The sequence below is a fragment of the Trachemys scripta genome, chromosome 2, assembly GCF_013100865.1.
Source record: "Trachemys scripta elegans isolate TJP31775 chromosome 2, CAS_Tse_1.0, whole genome shotgun sequence".
Classification (NCBI taxonomy): domain Eukaryota; kingdom Metazoa; phylum Chordata; order Testudines; family Emydidae; genus Trachemys; species Trachemys scripta.
Genome location: NC_048299.1, coordinates 61,644,014 through 61,668,637, shown reverse-complemented (window position 1 = coordinate 61,668,637; position 24,624 = coordinate 61,644,014). Strand labels below are relative to the sequence as shown.

At 40.2% G+C, this 24,624-nt stretch overlaps 1 protein-coding gene across 8 annotated transcripts in view; it reads right to left on the bottom strand.

Annotated features, from left to right (window-relative positions):
* CREB5 (cAMP responsive element binding protein 5) overlaps window positions 1–24,624 on the bottom strand; it is a 350,697-nt gene that overhangs the window by 282,955 nt on the left and 43,118 nt on the right. For 6 of the 8 annotated variants that reach the window (XR_004644468.1, XM_034760699.1, XM_034760700.1 and 3 more), the window contains 3 exons: window positions 17,403–17,474; window positions 14,094–14,187; window positions 3,020–3,141 (listed from right to left, as the gene is read on the bottom strand). Coding sequence is in view for 6 of the 8 variants with exons in the window: in XM_034760699.1 (XP_034616590.1) it covers window positions 3,020–3,141; window positions 14,094–14,187; window positions 17,403–17,456 (270 nt within the window). In the remaining 2 variants the exon portion in view is untranslated. Of the gene's footprint in view, window positions 1–3,019; window positions 3,142–14,093; window positions 14,188–17,402; window positions 17,475–24,624 lie in introns of those variants that run through there. The other 2 variants (XM_034760702.1, XM_034760704.1) reach the window with 2 other exon arrangements.

Here is a 24,624-nt window from a genome sequence, read left to right as displayed (position 1 = left end):
ATGTGTAGCAGGCTAATTGGAAACACAGAACAAATGTTACACGTTAACTTGCCTCTGTGACTTTTGCTTTTCTTTTGAAAAACACACATTTTGCTCCCTGGAGATGGCTCATGGCAGCTCCAGTGGCTGACAGAAGGAGGGCAGAATAAGACCTCCAGAGGACCTCAAACAACTGGCAATTATCAAGTAACATGATGCCCTAGTCTAGGTTTTAATCAGATTGTGCAACTACCCCTAGTTAGATGAAACTGACCCTGCAACATCATACTGTATCATTTGTGGTTAACTTCACAGGGCCCAAGATCATGAGATTGCTGCTCGTCTCTTATTCCCGCAAGAAAAATACCACACTGTAGGTGCTGCACTGGAATCTTCTTCAGCACTGATAATCTGTGTAGAAATATTAACACACAAAAATGTCCTAATTTGCTATTTCTGCCAACTTTCTGCATACTAGCACTAATCAATCTAAGATTAGACACATTTACTCTCTTTACATGGCTGTTTCATAACACTCATCCTATACGTGAGTCTGTAATTGCCAAACTGGCTGGAATATTTTCCCATTCCCTAACCAGAACCCAGGCACTTTCATGTTTGGAGCATGCCCCTTCCTGCCCTCAGCATGGCTAGTACTCCCTTCCTCCCTCTCCAATATCTAACCCCAGCCTCTTTTCCTCCTCCAAACCATTCTCAAATAACCGCTTGGACTCCCTTCTCATGACCTTGAACACATCACATCTTCCTCTTCACAGCCCAGCAATAGGCCGTAGTCTCCTTCCAAGAACCCCCATAGCTCTCGTCCTTTACAAGTTGTCCTATAGTACCTCAAAAATCCTACTGCAAGGCCTTTAATGCTGCTTGCTTAAGATTTCATAAGCTTGGGGTGCACTTCGGCATGCACAGTCCCAGAGCCTGTGCACTCTGAATTCAGCAGCAGCCAAGGCGCAGCACGACCAAACCTAAATTGGGAGCACTCACTACCCCAGCCAAAGAGGCAGGGGCACGATGGGGGACTGTTGCTTACCCAAGCCAAGGGTTAGGAGGTACGGGTGAGCCTCCTGCTGGTTTTAGCAGTGAAGGGGGAGTTGTTTCCCTCCCACCTCCCTTATTTTAGCCTCAAGTGTTGTTTAAGATCTAAATTAGACTAACAGATACAGATCATCATTAGACTAGCTGGGCCCTGTAACAAGAAGTTCAATAGTAGGGGATCCTATTTGCCAAGTGATAGATTAAGGGGGAAGCAGTGAGGATTGCTGAGAGGTAATTGGGGCCCAAAGGAAAGTTAAGGAGAGGTATTTCTGAGAGTTGCAAAGAGGAAGGAGGGAAGCTATGGATTGACTGGGTGATCCCACAGGAGGAGGAGGATGGAAGCCTCACTCTGTTTAGATATGTTTCAGTTCAGGGAAGCAAACAAAAGGTTGGGTGCTTATTTGAAAGTTTTAGCAACTCATCCATCACTTTTATTTATCCCTTAACTATATTTAACTTCATTATAGTCACCTTTAAATTATACCCGCATGCTATGATAGCCCAAATGCAAGGATGTTGGGTCAGGTTGAGTTAGCATATTTAGCCCATTGTAAAGTGACATAGATGCTCCTAACTTTATGGATGCCAGGTCCATATTTGGAAATGGGATACATGATCTAATGAACTATAGTTTCTCTCTACCTGTACCCTATAGCAGTGTTTCTCAAACTGGGTCCACAGACCCCGGGGGTCCCCGAGGATACTCCGGGGAGTCCGCAGGCCCCACTGATCAACTCTTCCACCTACCGAAGCCAAACCGGAAGATTTTAGGCACTTAAAGTCCGGTGGCATAGCAGGGCTAAGGCAGGTCTCCGTGCACTGCCCCCATCCCAAGCACTGACTCTGCAGCTAACATTGGCTGGGAATTGCAGCCAATGGGAGTTGTGGGGGCAGTGTCTACGGGCAGTGGCAGTGCACAGAGACCCCCTGGCCTCCCCGCCTAGGAGCCGCTGCCAGAGAGATATGCCAATCGTTTTTGGGAGCTGGCTGGCCAGAGCCCGCACCCCTCACCTCCTCCTGCACCCAAACTCCCTCCCAGAGCTTGCACCCTTCACCCCTCCTGCAGCCAAACTCCCGCCCAGAGCCCACACCCTGCACCCCAACCCTCTGCCCCAGCCCAGAGCCCACACCCAAACTCCCTCCCAGATCCTGCACCCCTCACCCCCTCCTGCACCCAAACTCCTCCCAGAGCCTGCACTACAACCCTCTCCCGTGCCCAAACTCCCCACCCCAACCCCCTGCCCCAGCCCGGTGAAAATGAGTGAGGGTGGGGTAGAGCGAGTGAAGGAGGGAGGGGGGATGGAGTGAGCAGGGGGTGGAAAGTGGTGGAGTGAGGGTAGGTCCTTGGGGGAAGGGGTCGAGTGGGGGTGGCACCTGGGGTGGAGCTGGGGATCCCCAAAAATGTAAAATCAAAATGGGGGTCCTTAGATTACTAAAGTTTGAGAATCGCTGCCCTATAAGGTAGATTTTTTCCCCTTGAGTTTGAATATTTTACCAAAAATACAATCTATATCAGATAAAATTAGGAGTGATGAAAAGTAAATCCAGAGACACAATGGGGGATACTTAACAAGAGCAGAAATCAGATCAGAGGTATTTCTATGCCAATTCCATTCTTCTACTTCCTCTCCACATCCCCCCCAAAACATCTTTTAGCAAGTGAAAGGATTTCACGCTTGATTCCTATTTGTCAGAACATTCGATTTTACCAAGTCTCTCCCTCAAGAGGCATGTGGTTTGCATAGGTTTACTTAAGTGTGGACCTAGTAATCAAAAGCTGTCTAAGACACTTTGGGAGATTTAAGCTTGGTTATGCATTTTTATCAATGATTACAATGGTTAGAAAACATGTCACAATCTATAGTGCCACCTAGTTTCCATCCAAAAAAGGTTCTACCAGGTAATGGAGGTCTACCTACTTTCACACAACATCCATAAACACTTAGAGGGTGGGAAAAGGGAAAGAGTCCGTTGCACTACAACATACCCTTTTATTGTTCTCTTCTTCTTGTGCCTTTCTAAACTCGTGTTCTAAGGAACAGTCAATATCATTGAAGAGGCCCACTTCCTCACAGTTCTTCAGGAATCGGGTTGGTGTAGGAGTCTGGTCTGAGAACAGATATCAAAAGGATCTACAATGGATGTTTTGCAGTAAAACAAGGATAAGTAGAATACACGTTTTGAGATAACATCTCTTTCCCAGCAGATGCACAAATATCTACCTGCTCCTTGCCCTCCCCCCGCAACCTCTCAGAATTAAAAACAAAACAAACCCACTGAGTTTTGCCATGGTATGTGAGGTGCAGGGCTGGAGTTTGGCCAAGGGTGTTTTACAAAGTGTGCAGCACTTTATTTGTAGCAGCTGTCATTCAGCTAGATTTAAGAAAGATTTTAAGGGTCAGATTCCCTGACAGTATAGATGGACAAATGTGTACCCCTAATTTGCACAAATCATCACTGAATTTGTGCATAAAGCTCCAATAACTGTGTGCCAATAGTTCATTAGATGCACGTCCATGCAGACTCAATGTGTGTGTTTCGCTGCAGGGCGGGAGGGAGTGTACAGATTAGCTATACAATTCTGTGCCTGAACTATCTGAAAATTGACTTAAGCATGCATATTTTTGTCTTGTGGAACACATAGTAAAGTTGCAGTAATGCAGAGAAGTACTATTGAGTAAGTGGGTTCCAGATTTATTTTTTTGAGGGAGAGGTTGAAATCATACCAGAAACATTATGAAAAGATTTTTGAGACATTGATCACACCAAGAAAACATGGAGGAAGTGTCAACATTTATTGTCATTCATTTAAAATGCTGAAAGATTTATGATCAAATTAATTTAAATATTCCTAACTCCTGAAGCCCTTTTCCCCCACCCCTCGCCAGAATAATAAAGAGAGGGACAGGTTTCTCTTTAATGTTACACCCAGAAGGGGCTCAAGAAGGTAAGTGGTATGGAAAAAGCCTTTAGGCTTTTCTTCAAGATCCTGAGGGGTTTTTTTATAAGCAATTGTAATGTTCCCTGGAAGTTTCACCTCCAGTGACAGCATTGACCACAGGTTTCTGATTCATCTAGAGCAGTGGTCTCCCCTTCTTTGTGTCTCTAGTAGTTTACACCCCCCTCTCCTTCCACACAAGTACATATACCAATAAAAAAATGCAACTCTCACTAAATATTAAATAACAGTAATACATTGATTCAAACAGAGCCATTTAAGTATATAGGCAATACCATACCATACCATCCTTACTTCTGCACTGCTGCTGGCGGCAGTGCTGCCTTCAGAGCTGGGCACCCGGCCAGCAGACGCCAGTCTCCACTCTGCCTTCAGAGCTGGGTGGCTGGAAAGTGGCGGCTGCTGGCCAGGCACCCAGCTCTGAAGTCAACACTGCTGCCGTCAGCTTCTCACCCCGGCCCCTCCTGCCCAAGATTACATTCCCCAGTTTGAGAACCTCTGGTCTAGAATAATCCTCAGCAGCAAGGAGATAGTCTAGTTGCTGAGTGAAAAACTGGGAACCAAGAACTCCTAATTCTAAATCAGCTCTGACACCACCTCCCTCTGTGGTTTGGGGGCAGATCTTTAATCTGTCTGTCTCAGTTTCCCCATCAGTCCAATGACACTATAACTACAGTACCATATTAACGGAAAACTGGCATGGTTTATAAAATACCAGGTCTATCTACAGACATGTGGCAAATCAGTAAATATCACTGGGATCATCCATTCGAACTCAAAATGGGATAAACGACAAGGGGGAAATTCATATTAGTTAAATCCAAATAGCAAAAAAAAAAAAAAAAAAAAAAATCCCTTTTTTCCTCCCTGCATGATTCCCAATCTAGCTCAAACTACTACGTATTTCCTTTGTATGTTTTGACCCACATTCATACAGGAACCTGCTACCATACTTGGTCATTGTCAACTCCCATATTGTTTGAAATTCAGCCCATAAAGGATGAAAACAAGTGTCACTCTCACTAATCCCACCAGCACACAATGGCCAAAATTCGGACCTTAATATAGTTTTAGCATCTATGCTAAAAAAAAATCAACATACACATGAAAAAGGAAAGAAAAACAGTTTTTGTGAACGTGTGTGCATATATTAGTTTTCACTGATAGCTATACTATATTATCTAACAACCACTAGAATCAGAAACATGACACTCTCAAAGCATCTTCTTTGAAATCTTGGTATAAGGAGCTAGTTTAGGGTGACCATACATCCCGTTTTGGCTGGGACAGTCCCTTTTATAAGCACTGTCCCGGCCACCCCAACTTTTTTGGCAAAAGTAGGCATTTGTCCCTTTTGCCCTTGCCAACTTGATCAGTTGGCAAGAGCAAGCAGGAAAAATGCCTACTTTTGCCAAAAAAGTGGGGTGCGGAGGAACATGCTGGGGGGTGTGGAGTTGAGATGTCAGCTCCGTGCAGGGAGGCAGGCAGGGCTTGAATGAGCCAGGACACCAGCCCCACGCAGGGATGGGGGGGCAGGACCCATACAAGGATGCGGGGGGGAGACTCAGGCTAGCCTCATGTGGTGTCCCATTTTCCCGTTGGGAAATATGGTCACCCTGAGCTGCTGACACCAATGAGAGTTGAGGACACCCAATGCTTCAGGATCAAACCAAAGTAGTTAGTGTAACCACACTGAACTCAGTGGAGTTACACAAGGATTAATCTGGCACTCTGCCTAGAAGCGCTCTAAAAGGAAGGAGGAGCACGTTTTATATCCAAAGGGATAAACAATAACTCTAATTACTGAAAAATGCAATTTACTTTGTTATGTAACTCAAGCTGAGGAATGCCAAGCTCTCCTCGACATAACGGAGATATTCAATTTAGAATCTATAGTAAATATATTAAATGTTTTCTTAGCTTATTCAATGATATATTCATATTAGATAAGGTAGGTTTCATTACAATCAAATCTGCACCAGAAAGCAGGATTTCAGAAATAAGTTAATCAGGTTTTTGGGCAAATCTCATAAATAGCCATAATCTAGAATTAATGTGGGCTCACAGGTTGGTCTCTGTCACACAGTAACAGATTCAGGCTAACAGCAATAAATAAATACAGAAATAAAATTAAAATAAACAAACAGACAAAAATTCGAATTGCCCTCCTTTACGGAGCTACCTGAACCTAGAAAAGGAGGTTGAAGAGAATGGGTACAGCTAAGGTCTGGGCATGTTTCATTAAGGTACATGACTGGTCAAGAAGTTAGGCATTATTTCAATCTGTTTCACTAGGCCAGGGGTTACAGCATTGACAGCAAAGCATTTCTAAGGCACACCCAGCTGAATACAGCAAGTAGACGCTGACTAAGAGCGGCATCATAGAATCATAGAAGATTACGGTTGGAAGAGACCTTAGGAGGCCATCTAGTGCAACCCCCTGCTCAAAGCAGGACCAACCCCAACTAAATCAGCCCAACCAGGGCTTTGTCAAGCCAGGCCTTAAAAACCTCTAAGGATGGATCATCAGCATCTATTCGGAGAATACGAGACTGAGACAAAGTATCGCATCATGTCAAAAACTTAGAAGTGATCAGTAGTGATGAAGTAATCTCAAAAAATTGAAGGCCAGATTCTGCCATCGTTACACAGATTGAGTGGTACATCTACATCAAGAGCAGCCCCTGGGCAATAAATGGAGAAAGGTATTACTCGGTGTGAGTTTGGGTGACAGAGTCTGCTCCTCTGGAAGATGTTTTGAATAATTACCCAATTATTGGGGACAGTTCCTCAGCTGGTATAAACTGTCATGAGCCCACTGACTTCAATAGGTCTATGACAATCTATGCCAGCTGAGGACCTGTTCTTGTATGGAATTTTATGGTCTAGAAACCAGGCTGGCAACCTCATGAGATAAAGATTTCTCACAAAGATTCTCAGTCCTCCTGGGTGTCAGCTAAGCCACACATACCTCAAGAACAGACTTCCCCAGAACACTGTGGTACTTCTGTAACCAGCAGAAGCCAGCAGGGCAGAGGTCCACAGAAATTGTGCATGGGGAGGGAGTTACCTAAGAACTAGGCTGTGAACCCCTTACACTGACGAGCAGTTACTCACAAATGTAGTCTCACTGACCTCATGGCTGCATTGGTAAATGTTCACAACACAGCTCTTGGACTTCAAGGTAATCAAATTTAGACATAGGATGAGAAGAATACTTAGGAATGCTTATCTGGTGTTCAAAAGTCACAGTTATTACCAGAAAGGCTAAGAATGACATCAATTTTAAATAAAATTGAAACCTCAAATTTGAGGATAATACAACCAAAGGCAAGGTCCAGCTGTCTAATCAAGCAAATATAATGAGTCAACCTATTGTACAGTAGCAGACAGATTTTCAAGAGAGCTCAGTACCCACTCTTTTGGGCTGATTTTCAAGAACTCAACTCCCATTTCAGCACCAAATTAAATAGCCAGACTTTTTTTTTAAAAAATTATGTAGAATTCAGTACATTGAGTGCGGGGTGGGTGCTGACTACTTTTGAAAATGTGGCCCTTATTTGATTGCATAAATGGGAGCTGAATTCTTTTTGAAACCCTTGCCACAACTGTGTGCACTCAGCACTTGGACATTTGGCCCTTGGCTGCTCTACTCATTTAAAATATATGGTGTGAAGTAACAGGAAATCTGAGGTCTTAACCAAAGTAAAAAAAAAAAATCTATTATGTATTCACTATGTTTTGAAACTGCCAAAGTTGTGCCCCCCCAAAAAGGAGGATCAACCTGAATGGACTGCCTTTGAAACAACAGCCCTAGTAAGCACGTGCTAGGAGGAAATGCGTTGTTAGTTTCTTCTACTGAGCGTTTATTTGAATTGTCTACCAGAATGTGTTTTGCAACCCCAGAACTGCCTCCTAGGATTTCATCTAGCAAGACATGAATGGAAATATTACAGCATGATGTTGGTTGGGGGAAAAAACTGCAAAACCAAATGATGTCCATAAAATTTTTTTTTATTTTAACAGAACTCCAGCTTTTTAAAGTTTATATTGACCACTAAACCATTGCAAATGTTATTCATCCATAATGTAGATATTGGACAGCACATAGCCAAAGGCTGTAACTTGATGCTTCATCTTTCTAAAAAATTGTTTAGTCTGCTGTGCATTAATAACTGGAATTTGGCTTGTTCAGCTGTGGAGCAGCACTGAAGTTATATATTTATCCATGTTTTACTTTCAAGCAATGATAACAAAGTCAGAGTGATAGGACTAGTACTGAAACTTGAAGGGCTGCCCATCACACAGACTAAAATCATCCTAGACCTGAGAAAATTTATTCAAAACTGAATCTGCATTTTCGGACAAAAAATGTTTTGTTGAAAAATTCCTGACAAGCTCATTTTTTCCGTCTTTTTTTTTTAAATATTGGAAGGTGTCAATATATAAATACAAGATTCAACATTAAAAGATTGCTCTTTTGTAAGGATTTTGTACATGTCATATTGGGAGACAGTGGAAAAGTCTAACTCCTGGCTAGCACTGAAAACACTACACCTGCCTTTGCTATAGGGCAATTGCAGCCTCAATTCTTTGAAGGGTATTGATGACAGGAACAACTTTGCCAAAAAAAGGGAAGACAAGACAAATGTCTAAAGGGAAAGCCTGTCTCCTCCTCTCATATATCATTTCATTTTTTCTTTATGAAATCCAAGAATAAAACATCTTTAACTTTAAGGAATTTAAATTTCCCCAGGGTTTTGCTGGGTGATGAAACGACTGCTTCTCAGTGTCTCCCAAAGAGTGGGAAAACTATCAGCCCTTCTGAAATGAGGATTGCAAAAATATAAAAAAAACAACCTCTTAACTTACAGGCAGGGTGACTTGCCCACAGAAATATCCAGATGATCTCCTGGTTGGAATAACACACACATATGCATATTGCTCTCTTTGTGTGCATGCACCCTTACACTCTCCCTTTTTCACCAATACCAATACCAATTTTTTAACACACAAGAGCAAGTCCCTCAAATATGATCATATGTCCACTGGGCTCATTAAGTTCTGTACTTCCACATGAAAGCTGGGTAACCATGTGCCTTGTGCACACAGTTACTGTTCTGGATGCAAATCTAGTCCCCAGTAGTCAGCCATGTATCTTCCCTCAGAGATCAGCCCAAGGAAACAAGTGGAAGAATCATACTCCAAAGGTTGTTGAGTAGTAATAGAGCCACTCCACTCAGGCTACTCCTGATGGCTGGAGCCAGGACCAGCTCCAGGGTTTTTGCCGCCCCAAGCAGCAGAAGAAAAAAAAAGCTGCGATCACAATTGCAATCGGCGGCACTCCGGCAGCAGCTCCGCTTTCTTCTTCGGCAGGAATTTGGCGGCAGGTGCTTCCCTCCGAGAGGGACCCGCCGCTGAATTGCCACCGAACAGCCCGATGTGCCGCCCCTTCCCCTTGGCCACCCCAAGCACCTGCTTGCTGGGCTGGTGCCCGGAGCTGGCCCTGGCTGGAGCCAAGTCTATGGCCCTAGTATGTAGCTTCTAAGTTGGCTGGAGAAAGGAGGAAACGACCAGGGAATGTGTACATTGGAAGTTCTTCTAGCCCTTCCTCTCACTCCAGCCTTCCCCAAACATGCATGTTGCCATACAGGCAGCTCTCACAAAGCTGAACTCTGCATTGCCCTGGGAGTGTACACACGCCAGTACAGTGGACTTCAAACAGTTCCACTGACAAAGGACACCACTACCTGCAAAGAGAGAATTTTTAAAAACTTTCAATTTTTTTTTCTTCAGAAAACGCAAATTTGTTGAAACAAACTTTTCATAGGAAAGGGTCAGTTTCGACAGATTTCTCAACTCAAAAATTTTTGAAAAAAAGTCTTGAAATTGTCAATGAAAAATTCCAGGTTTCCAGTTTGCAAAGACTTTTTGTTTAGAAATTTAAGCTAATCTTAGTTAAAAAAAATAAAGTCAAAATCCAAACAAAACATTTTGAAATTATCAACACGCAAAATGTTTCAATTGACTTGCACTGAAATTTTTTCAGAATGTTGGTTCACAAAAATTTTTCAAGGTTTCAACTTTTCCTCACCCTTTAAGACAGGAAAGTTTTTCAAAATCTGAAAAACTTTTTTCATAGATTCATAGATTCTAGGACTGGAAGGGACCTCGAGAGGTCATCGAGTCCAGTCCCCTGCCCGCATGGCAGGACCAAATACTATCTAGACCATCCCTGATAGACATTTATCTAACCTACTCTTAAATATCTCCAGAGATGGAAATTCCACAACTTCCCTAGGCAATTTATTCCAGTGTTTAACCACCCTGACAGCAAGGAACTTTTTCCTAACATGCAACCTAAACCTCCCTTGCTGCAGTTTAAGCTCATTGCTTCTTGTTCTATTCTTAGAGGCTAAGGTGAACAAGTTTTCTCCTTCCACCTTATGACACCCTTTCAGATACCTGAAAACTGTTATCATGTCCCCTCTCAGTCTTCTCTTTTCCAAACTAAACAAACCCAATTCTTTCAGCCTTCCTTCACAGGTCATGTTCTCAAGACCTTTAATCATTCTTGTTGCTCTTCTCTGGACCCTCTCCAATTTCTCCACATCTTTCTTGAAATGTAATGCCCAGAACTGGACACAATACTCCGGTTGAGGCCTAACCAGCGCAGAGTAGAGCGGAAGAATGACTTCTCGTGTCTTGCTCAGAACACACCTATTAATACATCCCAGAATCATGTTTGCTTTTTTTGCAACGGCATCACACTGTTGACTCATATTTAGCTTGTGGTCCACTATAACCCCTAGATCCCTTTCTGCCATACTCCTTCCTAGACAGTCTCTTCCCATTCTGTATGTGTGAAACTGATTTTTCCTTCCTAAGTGGAGCACTTTGCATTTGTCCTTGTTAAACTTCATCCTGTTTACCTCAGACCATTTCTCCAATTTGTCCAGATCATTTTTAATTATGACCCTGTCCTCCAAAGCAGTTGCAATCCCTCCCAGTTTGGTATCATCTGCAAACTTAATAAGTATACTTTCTATGCCAAAATCTAAGTCGTTAATGAAGATATTGAACAGAGCCAGTCCCAAAAAAGACTCCTGAGGAACCCCACTTGTTATGCCTTTCCAGCAGGATTGGGAACCATTAATAACAACTCTCTGAGTACAGTTATCCAGCCAGTTATGCACCCACCTTATAGTAGCCCCATCTAAATTGTATTTGCCTAGTTTATTGATAAGAATATCATGCGAGACCGTATCAAATGCCTTACTAAAGTCTAGGTATACCACATCCACCACTTCTCCCTTATCCACAAGACTCGTTATCCTATCAAAGAAAACCATCAAATTGGTTTGACATGATTTGTTCTTTACAAATCCATGCTGGCTGTTCCCTATCACCTTACCACCTTCCAAGTGTTTGCAGATGATTTCCTTAATTACTTGCTCCATTATCTTCCCTGGCACAGAAGTTAAACTAACTGGCCTGTAGTTTCCTGGGTTGTTTTTATTTCCCTTTTTATAGATGGGCACTATATCTGCCTTTTCCAGTCTTCTGGAATCTCTCCCGTCTGCCATGATTTTCCAAAGATAATACTAGAGGCTCAGATACCTCCTCTATTAGCTCCTTGAGTATTCTAGGATGCATTTCATCAGCCCCTGGTGACTTGCAGGCATCTAACTTTTCTAAGTGATTTTTAACTTGTTCTTTTTTCATTTTATCTGCTTTTTTTATTTTTTGGGATGAGAAAACAGTTTCCCACTTTGCTCTAATTTTATGGGCACAGCAAGCAGTTATGCATTTTTGTATGCCCTGCTTTTCAGTGTATTGTACATTTTTGCCTGTCCTGATTTGAAATTTTTACCCTAAATGTTATTTTCAAGGGGACGGGGAGAGCACATTCAATTTTGGCATTTGTCAATCTTGAATTGTTAAGTACCGAAGGCATGATTTTAACAAACAAAACAAAAACAAAAAAAACATGTACACCCAAATGAAATGTTTGCAAGCAGTTGCTGACTATTTCTAATACAGATGGAGATGTACTGAAATATATAAGCTGAGTGGTATGCGAAAGAGAACAAATACCTTAATTACTTTTGACAAAGATCTTAGTTCATTTATATATGTCCCACAATGTATACATATAATCACCATCTGCTTGGATTCTTACACTGCACCTATTAACATTGTAGCTGAGTGCTCACCATCTATCTCATGCTCAAAGGCCCAGGTTAACGTTTCCTTTTTTTATAGCCTTTTAATTTGGTTAAATATCTTGAAAGTTATTAGTAACTTACAGGAGCACCTTGGGATAAATGCATTATGTCATTCTACCTCTTACAAATATATTTTCACCTACTCATATGGTACACACCTGTGGCATTTTGGCAAGGCACCCGGTTACAGCATTTAGTTCACCCACTGAGAATGAGGAAGTGATTCCCTAAAAGTCATGATCAATATGAATTGGCTGGCCTAAAGCTAATCTCTTAAAATTGTTTGCCCCCTCCGTTTGAAATATGCATGTTCCTATAAGTGCAAAACCAAAGAAACATGACTACTGATGACTAAAACAAGCACAACTGTAAGGAAAAACATATAGCAAGTTCTTGACCCATCTTTGCCCTGTCTCTCCTAATACAGTCCAATGGACAAGCTCCAGACCACTTCATCACAGCAGTGGAAATGAGCATATGAGGACCTGTGAACACCTTTACTCCTCAGTGCAGCATGATTACAAAAGTACCTCTGCTAAATAATTTTTATAGAGTCACTGAGAAAAATCCAGTGGAGTAAACTAGTAAATAAATAATTTACACTACAGAACATATGTAAGGAGACTATGTGAAGAACTCTTTAGAGACTTGCCCCACCATTGTTTCCAAAGTCCTCTTCTGCTACTACTACTAAGGATATTTTGTGTTTGTTTGTTTTTTGAGGTTTTCTTAAATGCACACGGAACTCAGAGTTACAGTTTAAAATGGGGATTCCTGAGTTTTATCCACACACAAAAAAAGTCTGAGCCTGTTGCATATCCATTCAATTGTTGCACTGATGCACCTACAACAAACACATTCGGATGGAATTTATGCAGGCAACAGATACACTACTGTTTTTAGCAGGTACAACTTACTCAGAAGGAGCCCACTTTAGAAAATCTGTCTCCATGAGCACTTAATATGTCAAATAAAGTGAATAAACCCTAACTGGGCATCATAATTTAGCACATTTTGTTTTTATATTTAGAATTTGGAATCTTAAAACGGTAAAAAAACAAAGTTTCTAAATATTCTATGGACATAATCTTAGGAATATGCTTAATGTCTTAAAAATATACCCTATAAAACATGAGAAGGGGGAAGCAAAAGGGAAGGAAGCAGAAACTACAATCAACATCCAATACTAGCAAGCCACCAGTGTATGTATGGGCATGGACATACACACCCATGTGTGAAAACTTCAGAACCAGCTCAAGAATAAGGGAATGAGAGGATGATCCTGTACCTAGTAATGTTTTTATCCCAAGGGGCACTTTAGCTATTGTCACTGTTTTAGTTTTTTTTCAGCTGGCTGATTTATAGCTATTGACGTACGTCAGTATCTTAAAAAGGTGACTATTATAAGTGGCATAAAATGGGTGCTGAGGTGAGCTTTTCACATATGAAAATAGTGACTGCTGGAGGAACTTCACAGATGTACTTCAGTAACCTTTTTGTCGCAGATTTCTGTAATGCCACTCTTAAGTGTGTATATTTCACTGGAATGCTGATAGATGGAGGCAGCACTGGAGCTGCCTTTTCCCCATTGACCTGATATATAATATAGGCAAAACCAATGTGGCTAAGGTTCAGCAATCTCTCTCTCTCTCTCTCTCTCTCATACCAATCCTCAAACAAGACAAACAAATACCAGTTACCACCTTGTCCAGAGATGAACCACATAGTGTGTTCCATCTCTACTTGTTATTTGATTGGAATACTTTTGAAATTAACCTCTTGGAGGTATCTTGACAATAGCCTTCCAGCAGGAGTCATAATATCAACATCAAAATAGGTACCTCGCTTGTCTCTTACGTTCCATGTCTTCTTACCTGATAACATATTATCTGTTTTTATTGAAGGAAACTTCAAAGTCATTTCGTGTTTGTGCCTGTGAATCATCAGATGATCCTCTGTTGGAAAACGCTGTCAGGCAAACACAGAGAGAGGAAGAAAGAAGTATTTAGTTCTCTAATAAATTTTTGGCAATGGACAGGATTTTTAAAAAAATTCATCCAGCCATCCAAATGACACAGGAACAGCCAAAAACAATTCTAAAATGCAAGTAAGCATAAGTAAGAACTATCTTTGTACTCTATGTGTGAGAGCAAATTTGCTGCAGTGATCTCCTGGACAACACCCAAGTAAAAGGGTTAAAATGCAGATGGCCTATCTAGTCATATACCCAAAATACACACCAGTAGCAAAATTCAGATTGGATACCCATGCCGCCAGCTTATCCTTACTTAAGAACAATAAAAAAAGATAATCAAAACAGCCAGCCTTCCCCTACCCAAAGGTGCCCAGGTATCATGCATTTTCCCCCATATGATTCATGTCTGCAATAGATCAAGTTGGTTCTAATCAGACCTGATTTATTCCAGCCACTATACAGTGGTACTTGATTTCTACTGGGTATTTATAACCAGGAAGATATATTAAACTAATTTCCTTTTCTTTGCCCAGAGGACAAGAGGGAAGGGTTATGTGTTGTAAGAAACCTTACACAATATACTAATGGGTGTAATTACATTTATAATCCTGATAACAGAATTATAAATTTCAACTGTTTCTTTAAATAATAATAATAAAACAACAGAAACTTGAGCAAACATTTAATAATTATAAAAAAAAAAAACTCGGCACATTGTGGTCTAAATGGTGCCTGTTGAAAAACTTATTATAGTGAAAGAGCAAGTGGACACGACCTTACTAGGCAGAGAGCGGAAAAATGGGGCAGCCTGTGGATTAAATAATCTGAGGTCAACATGTAAGTGAAAAGAACAGGAGTACTTGTGGCACCTTAGAGACTAATAAAGGTGCCACAAGTACTCCTGTTCTTTTTGCGGATACAGACTAACACGGCTGCTACTCTGAAACATGTAAGTGAAAGAATCTGGAAAAACATTTTTGCACATATTGGACAAATTTAATATTTTACTACTAGTTATGATAATTCTTTGCTTTAACAGGGCTAGTCAAGGAGTAGCAAAGGCAGCTAAGATGTGTCTGGATAGCTTTGTAAAGAGCGGCATTTTAAAGCAGCAGGTCCCTAGAAGACAGACAGACAGAAACTGGCAGTAGTAAAATGGAGATGATTCGGTGCCAATCCAGACTAAGTACCTCTGCTGGTGGCTATAGTATGTTATAAACAGACACAGTAAGTTATACTCTGCAGCATCTATGTGCCTCTCAGTATTCACAGAGTACATAATGTGGATGATATGTCAAAAATGTAGATAGATAGAAAGAAAGATAAAGTTCCAGGAAGGGGGGGGGGGAGGAGTCCTTTTCCTCACTGTGAAATCCTGGTTCAGTGTTTACTCATCTGGAAGAAGTAAAAGCACTAAAAATTTACATTCAGAGCAAATGGAATGTGGGAAAGACTCTCCACGCTAATGTTGTGAGCAGGAACACATTGTTGAAATGAATTCTCCACCATGGAATGTTATGCTTCCATCTTCAGTGTGCAAATCAGCAGGGCCTAAAGAAGGCCTGGTGGGGTTGGGGGAAGAAGCCATTTCTTTAATCCAGACTTGTGTCTTTTCTATAAACACACTTCCTTTATGGTACACATGGCCAGCTAACTCATTCTTCGAATAGATGCACTGGTTGATGGAGAAGGAAGCCCCTAAACCTCTTAACTAGTTTGCAATACTGTAGTATGCAACTGATGTCTTATAGTAAACAGAAGATGCACTATAATTTAAAGGTGAACTTAAAAGGTTTTTTTCATTAAATAAACAATAAAATAGACTATTTGATTTCCCTCCTCTTTGACTGTCCAGTAGAGGTGGAAGCCAAATTCACCACTGCCATAAGTGGGCTCAATTCCATTGATTTCAATGAAAGGTCGATCAGTTGATGCTTCTTGTGAACTTGGCCAAGACTCTTAAAAAGATTAAATTAAATGTTGCTGAAGAGCTTGGAGATATTTTAAAACTAATCTCTTGGCGGTAGGGCCTCTAGTGAAGGTTCAGCTGTGTACACACAGACTTAAAACTACAAATGCACACATTCCTCATTTAGGGACTGATCCAAAATCAACGGAAGTCATTAGTAAGACTCTTATTAAATTAAATGGTGGAGCACATTAGTTATGTGCCAACACATGAATTCAAGATTTCCACATTTCTACTCCAACTGTGGATAAAATTACCAGCATCTAAAACTCTAATAATAATATACGCTGCACTTCTATAGCTCACATCAGAAGAGTACATAGGATTTTACAAACATTAAGGACTGAAGACTCAACACCCCAGCAAAGTAGGGAAGTGTTATCCTCATTTACAGATAGGGAAACTGAGGTAGGGGAAGTAAAATGACTTACCCAAGGTCACACAGCAGGTCTATGATAGCACCTGAAAGGAAGTCCATATCTTATTACTCCTAGTTTTGTACTCTAGTCACTAGACTAAACTAGTATGAGGAATGCAAGGGATGGAAGTTCCTAAATTGCTTTAGGGATTAATGACGTTGTTATCAATTACCAATTGTGTTGAAGAAACACGGAATTCTAAACTCAGTTCTTAATGGGTAAAATACCTGTCAATTCCCTTATAATGAGGAAAAGATCAAACATGTAATGTTATGAGCCAGATTATGTCCTCAGATGCATATGTGGGGCTGCCATTCAAGTAAGCTGGAATTGCATGTGTACAAAATGGGTCAGAATTTGGCTAAGAAATGCATTTTAAATGAAGCATATTTAATATGAAGATGTCCTATAAGATGATAAGCATGGAAATGGCAATAAATACAAACACACACACAAATAAAACTTACTGGTTTATACAAATGTGTGAGAAGCAAGGGCAAATATTACAAAAGCTATAACCATACTAAGCCAGTACGTTTCCTTCCTGAGCTGTTACCACTTGAACACTTAAAGAAGTGTGCAGTGTTGCTTAAAATATTTGGTTTGAGTTTGGGAGCGAGAAAGGCTTGAAAAAACATTTAGTGACACACACGTGAATAGCTGTATATTTGCTTTCATCATTTTGTAATAATATCTTTGTGCAAAAAGAGAAGGTTTTTGAAAACATTATTATTAGGCGTGTGTTAATATATCAGGAGGCATTATACAAGCCAGAGCTGGCGCTGAGGGCTCTGTTAATATTGCTGCTGACTCCACTCACCTGTGAGCAGCCTGGGGCACTGCAGACAAAAGGCCTCTCCTGCTCCAAGTTCATCTTTGATTCCTCATAAATCTACATGTTAAAAGGTGGGGAGGGGAAAAAGGGAACCCATAAATATATGCACCCTAAACTTCAGGAAACATGCAAAATAGAAGCATTTTTAACGTTAAAACATTAATTTCAAAACTCCCAAAACTGACAAGAAAAAATTCATCGTCATTTCAGGGTCCTAACTTACGGTACTAATATTCACTAGGCTCCCTACAGTCTAAGTTCTTATTGCTCTTTCCTGGGTATATATTTACTCTGAAGGAAGAAAAAAGCCATTAGGCTGTTTCAACAGAAATCCTGCTTAGGAAAAAAAAAAACATGCTCAGTGTTATTATTAGATAAGACCATGTCTGCTCAGAAAGATCCTGAAATTAAGGGTTTTTACTTTTCCTCCTTCAGTTCCTGACCGAACAACATTTAAACCAGACTAACTGAAATTTTTCTAACTGAAGAGCCTACATTTTAAGTAGTGAATTATCTTAGGTAACATATTTAGCATATAGTATTATATATGCAGTCCAAAGGATCATAAGACTTGAAATCTAGCAGAGAGCAGAACTGTAATGTCCCAAAAAGCCATTGCAGCTCAGTATTTTAATTGTGGACCAGACCTTGGGAGAGAGCTGTTGAGTTAGAGAATGAGAAAAGAACAATAAAAAGAGGCGGAGAAATAAATTTGCCTCTCCACATAGTATGCAACTCTCAGAGTGCAATATTACAGCTGAATTTGTGTCAGTACTCAAGCAGTGTTTCTCACTGATTTGGACTAAATTATTTTATAAAGCATTTGTTACTTCCTAAGTGGCCAATCACCACACTATTTTGAACCTACTATTTCTACAAGTAATATCTAGGATTATAATAAATTAACTACATTAGAAAACAATGCACTGGACAGCATTTTGAGTGTATTCAGTTTCACTCTGTCCCTGCTTAGCAGTATCCCTGCTTAGTCTTGAGTCTTTCACCCAATTAAAGAGGGGAGAAAGACATTTTAATAAGTAGGAAAATTTGATTATAAAGTCCCCAAAATTGGCAGATGGCCTCCTGGGCAGGTGTTGAACCATAAACGACTTGCACCTATTTTTAAGAAAAAACAGAGTAGACTTCAAGTTGATTGTTCCTTTATCATTATGACAGCATAAACAGGAATCTATAATGATGCAACCAAATTATACAGATGCTAATTTTCAAGGCAGCGTTATTTACTTAGAAGTTCTGAGAGTATCCTGCAAAACTGTAAATATCCTGTAAACAGTTTGCATTCTTACCTTGAACATCAGCCCTAACCTGTATCTATAAGCACCTATTCCCCATTATCATATTTACTACAGCAGTGAAAATTCCAGATGATTGGATTTCTACCATATCCTGTCTTTTTCTTTTTTTAAATGAATTTTGTGCTGCTAAAAAGGTGCTGGTTTGATTGCCAGCGAGACATACTTCCTGTTTACCAGGTGAGGTACCACATACCAGACAGCAGCATGAGCTTCCCTATGATGTGCTGTCTGTGTGCTTTAACCCTGACCCAGGCAGCCAATTTCTATGAGTGAGGAGTCAGTCGCCATTTCTATTAAGCCCTTGACCTCACTGCCAAGGCTGCCAATAAAGGTGACAATCAGTGCCATTTGCTTTTTGTGAGGGGGACAACTATGCCCTAAAACTCGGCTGAGACCAGCAACTTATTTCACTGAATGGCCAGCAAAGTTAATAAATTTTAGACCAGAGTTAGGACACATCTACACACAAACTGGAATGGAAATGTGTGCAGACATCCCTATTTCAGATTATGAATGCTCTATTTTGATATAACTCAAATCAATTTTAAATAAAATTGAAATAAGAAATAGTGACCATATACAGATTTGTACTGACATAACTGAAGGTGCCAGGTGTGAGCGGCGACCAATTTTAGTTATGTTAGTTCCAGTTTGTGAGTAGAGTGGCCCTTTAGATTTGACCCAATAACCTAGAGATGGAAGGAGTCAGAGGATTTTTGTACATTCCTATCTTAAAGCAATGAAGCAATAGAGAAAACTAACCAATACAAAAATAGCTCTGGTAAATTCATTTTAAAACTCCTCCTTTCTTTAATCCTGGAATGTTGCCTTTTTCTAAAGTGCTTTTAAATAGAACTCTAGAAAGACTTTTTCACAGGAAAAAACTATGTGTGGATAATGAAAGACTTTATCTGATATCTCAATTACTTCTGCAACTGAAGCAATACCAAACACTCTAGCTATCCGTTTCCCTAATCCTCAGGGGAGACAGAAAACTGCACTTCCCATGGGAGAAGAATGGATGATGCTTAGTGAAAAGGAAACAGAGTGAAATAATTTTGATCCCAAGTGTACAAGTGAGTTTAAAAATCCTACCAGCCATTCTTATTGCATTTCCTTCTCTAATCAAATGTTATTTTTGTAAGAAATAAGGCCAATTTTTTCAAAGCTGGAAGCCAAAACTTAAATACCTAAATCCATAGTTAGTCAGATGATTATTAAACAATTGTAAATATTATTTGGATACCTAAATAGGGATATAGGCACCTAAATCTACACTAAATATAGACAGGTATCCCATAGGAAAATTTGGTCTTTGTCTTTTTTCACCACACCCCTCAAAAATGTCAGATTCATTGGCTAATCATTTATGATAAATGTATAAATAATTGCAAGTCTCCTATGCAAATCACATTTCACAGAGAATTTTAAGATAACAAACTAAACTAAAAACAAATAAAATTATAAGGCAGAATGCTCATTAATCAATCAGTTGCACACATATTTTTACAATTATCCATAATTCAGTATGGAAAAAAAATACATGCCCTGTAGAATATTATATTAATTGTAGTTGTAGCAGTGTTGGTCCCAGGATATTAGAGAGACAAGGTGGGTGAGGTAATATCTTTTATTGGACCAACTTCTGTTGGTGAGAGAGACAAGTCCAATAAAAGATATTACCTCACCCACCTTGTCTCTGTAGAATATTGTCCAGCATAGCTTGCCCCTAAAAAATGTGCTATCAAGTACCACAAACCTCTAGAGTCAAATTACACTATGCAGAGTAGTTATCTGCATGTGTGATATCATTAAAACTGAAGAATAACAACACCTCTCATAGCAGGATTTTTCCAGTTGTGCTTTGGAGAAGTTATATGAAGTCCTTGTCAAGGTGTGGTGTAGGTCTCACATCCCCCAGTTCAGAATAGTGACAGTTGCATATACCTATAGCATATGGTTCATAGTGTAAGGCTCATGCATGTGCATCACAACATAATGTAATTCAATTGTTTTACAAATGTGTGCAGGTGCACCAGCATGCATGAGAAAATAACCCACCCAGGGCTGTTGCATCTAATAAAAATCATATTAACACCTCCATCTAAATGAACCTTTAATGCCCTTAAAATTCAAATTACATTTACAATGGATTTTCCATAGAATTTCATGTGACAACCACAACACCACCAAATTAATTCATACAATGAACATCAAATGAATCCAGAACGCTTGGTTAAAAAGTTACTTAGGTCTGAATTCTTGGCTTCTATTCTTATCAATTCCTCAGTATTTGGCAACTTCAGAACTGCAAACAGGAATTATTAATATAAGTGAGCACTTAAAATGATATCGATATGTCAGGATCAGTTCGGATATCATTAACATGGGTTTGAATGCATTATGTATCTGAAAAGGGGGTTGGATTTTAATAGCGATGTTAACAACATCTGTCAGCATTTATTGCCCTATTGTGACTAAGTAAAGAGTCTCATTGGCAGGATACATATGTGAGGAAATCTGCTACATTGTTGTAGCCTGCCATTCCCCGGAAATATCATTCTGCCTAGGAGAAGCTGAGGTAGTCAAATGAAAAGATTAAAGGACAGAAGCATGCAAGGGCTTCAGTAGCCAATGCTACATATAAGAGAAACGAAGTTGTGTGTCAAAAAAGGGGCTTGCTTTGTTTTTCCATTTTTATGTTACGCACTTGCAAACACGTTTTAGAATAATTAATAAAACTGAAGCACATAGAACAAACAAAAGAAAACGAACCACCCTCAAAATAAAGCAAAACTTCATCTCCTCTCAGCAGCATCCTCTTCTGAGTTGGACTAAAAGTCTTCTCAACAAGGCTGCACAGAGCTTTAGCATCATCACCTCTACAATTAGAAAAACACTTCAAGAAATTCGCACCAGGAAAGTCTGCTCTCTTTTCTCTCTCACTTTAGAAATAAATAAATAAATGAAAGAATAAATAAATAAATAAAAGTCAGCGGTATTCTTATTGCTTTAACTGCTAAAAGCATCAAGCAGGCTTGTTTCCTGTTTCAGTGTTATTCTTGAAGTGGGCTACAGTCAGAATCTGATTTTCATTGGGCCATTATTATTTGCAGCTGTGTGACCTTTTTAACCATTTTTAAAGTGACTTTTCAGCCTTCAACCGCAGACTGGCTGAACATTGCAACGTTTTCAACCCTGTGATTAACAATGAAAAAGGATAGATTGTGTGCTGCACTGAGGATAGGTCAAGGCCCAAATTCTACAGACACTTACTCCGGTGAGTAATTATACTCATGGAAACAGTCCCTATAACTGACATTATCCTGCAAACACTTGCACAGGTGAGTAGTGCCCTTTATGCTGGTGCAGGTGAAGAAGGATAGGGTGGATACAGACTGCTGTTCCCAGCATAGGACTCAATCCTGAAAGTATTTATGAGTGTAGTGCTTACTACTCTAATGGATGGCAATGGGATTTCATAATGACAGCACAAGGATGCCATGGAGATCTGTGGCAGTACTCAGAGTAGTAAGCACTACATATGGTACTAATTGTTCGCAGTGTCATGCACACATTTAAACAGTATTAGAGGAGGCTGGGGGTTATGCAATATGAAATTAGATTAAACCTGGGGCGGGGGGAACCCACACCAGTACAAAAAAGGCAATCTCCAGACAATGTAAAATGTTAAGTGGACAGACTAGCCCAGCTGGCAATACTAGTGACCAATCCTCGTAGTGCTATTACAGATTGTTATTTTTGGAAATATAGTGCGCACAGGGTTAATGACCAACTTTGTTACCAATTTCTCCCTGCCTGAATAAACCCAACTGCCAATTTTCAGGATCGCTGCAATGAAATGGAGTATGGTGTTTTTCCTTCTCACAGACTGTTCAGCTGAAGTGCTTGTTTTCTAACACTAGCATCATGCTTTCCACATACACGACTTATTATTATAGCACAGGCCGCATGGGCTGCTACAGTGAAGGGTCTGTCAGCATTTCCAATAGAAAGCCCCTATTTTCAGGATTAAAGCATTCCCAAACAGTTCTGGATGCTGGAAAGTAATCTATGTTTGGAGTCCCCAGGTAGGATCTTGATGTGATAGATTGCAAGGGCTCAAATCCTCAATAGTATTTTTGTGATTTTTCCATGATTATATTTATATGACATTTGTATATGAGGGGAAAAAACACTCCCACTCCAGTAGAATGCATCTTCTGTGTGGCAGGAAAGGTGTGTAAATGGCACTCCGCCACTGACACCTGTGAAGTGTTTGGCCAGTTGAATACTTCAGTGTGAATTCCAAATGAAGTGCACAAGCATTCGCATTTCTGTCACTACAAAAGGCTTCTAAATGCTTCAGATTTAATGCAGTCAGTTAGTTCATTTACTGCAGGCCTGGACAAATATAATGCAGGGCATACAGCACTTTACAGCAGTCCTGCATTTTTGCCCTGTCTATCTTTCCCAGGTCCATCTGTCTGTCCCATGTCAACTGGGATAGAAGAGAAACAGAATTTTTGCTGCTACCTTTGCTTTTGGCTACTAAGGGCCACTGTTCCTGCTATTTATGAAAAAAAGTGGATGTTGTCTCACTCTCTCTAGCATTTCTTCAACTTTTACTCCATGCTGTGGCTTTAGAGGATGAAGAAGAGAATTGGAGAAACCCAAACAGGGAAGGGGACAAAGACAGGGGAACTCCAAAGAGGAGTGGGGAGGAGGATTGTAATTCCACTCACACACATACCCCTGCCACAGAAGAAAGAGGAAAAACATGCTATAGGAAGCAGCAGATCNACACACATACCCCTGCCACAGAAGAAAGAGGAAAAACATGCTATAGGAAGCAGCAGATCTACTGGCTGCCTCCAGTCACAGCAAACAGAGATAGCATGCCACTATGTTTCATTCCACTCAGGAAGATAATATTAGGCAGGGGGGAAACTAGGGAATGTTTAGATGAGCAGTGACTGAGTATGGGAAGGTCTCAGGGCCTGGTGGTAGTCTTCACAAGTTCCTAGATACTTAGATTCTAAGGCCAGAAGGGACCATCAGACTTCCCCCAAATAATTCCTAGGGCATCTCTCTTAGGAAAATATCCAATCTTGATTTTAAAATTGTCAGTGATGGAGAATCCACTATGACGCTTGGCAAACTGTTCCAATGGTTAACTACTCTCACTGTTAACAATGTACACCTTATTTCCTGTCTGAATTTCTCTAGCTTCAATTTTCAGCCATTAGATTACGTTACACCTTTCTATGCTAGATTGAAGAGTCTATTATTAAATATTTGTTCCCCATGTAGATACTTATAGACTGATCATGTCACCTCTTAACCTTCTCTTTGTTAAACGAAATAGATTGAGCTCCTTGAGCCTATCACTATCAGGCATGTTTTCTAAACCATTAATCAGTCTTGTGGCTCTTCTCTGAACCTTCTCCAATTTATCAACATCCTTCTTGAATTGTGGGCACCAGAACTAGACACAGCATTCCAGCACCAATCACACCAGTGCCAAATACAGACATAAGTTCAGGGTACTTTTCTAGACTTTTGGTTTTCTCCTACCACTATGTCTTTTTGCTCACTGACAGTTTTTGGAATATTTCAGAACCATGACAAAATATGGCATCTATGTAACCCAGATACAGGAGGTCAGGGGCTATAAAAAGCACGGGTGTTTTGATTATCCAACCACCAATATGAAGCCATTTAACATGAGGACACACAATAAGCAGTAACCTGTTATTTTAGATATATACAGAAGAAAGATGTATTATTACATAGAAATGACCATTTAGTTGTTAACTAATAGGAGATAGATCACAAAGGAAGTAAGAAAATTGGAGGTTAAAGATTAAGGAAGAAGTAACAGGGGCTCT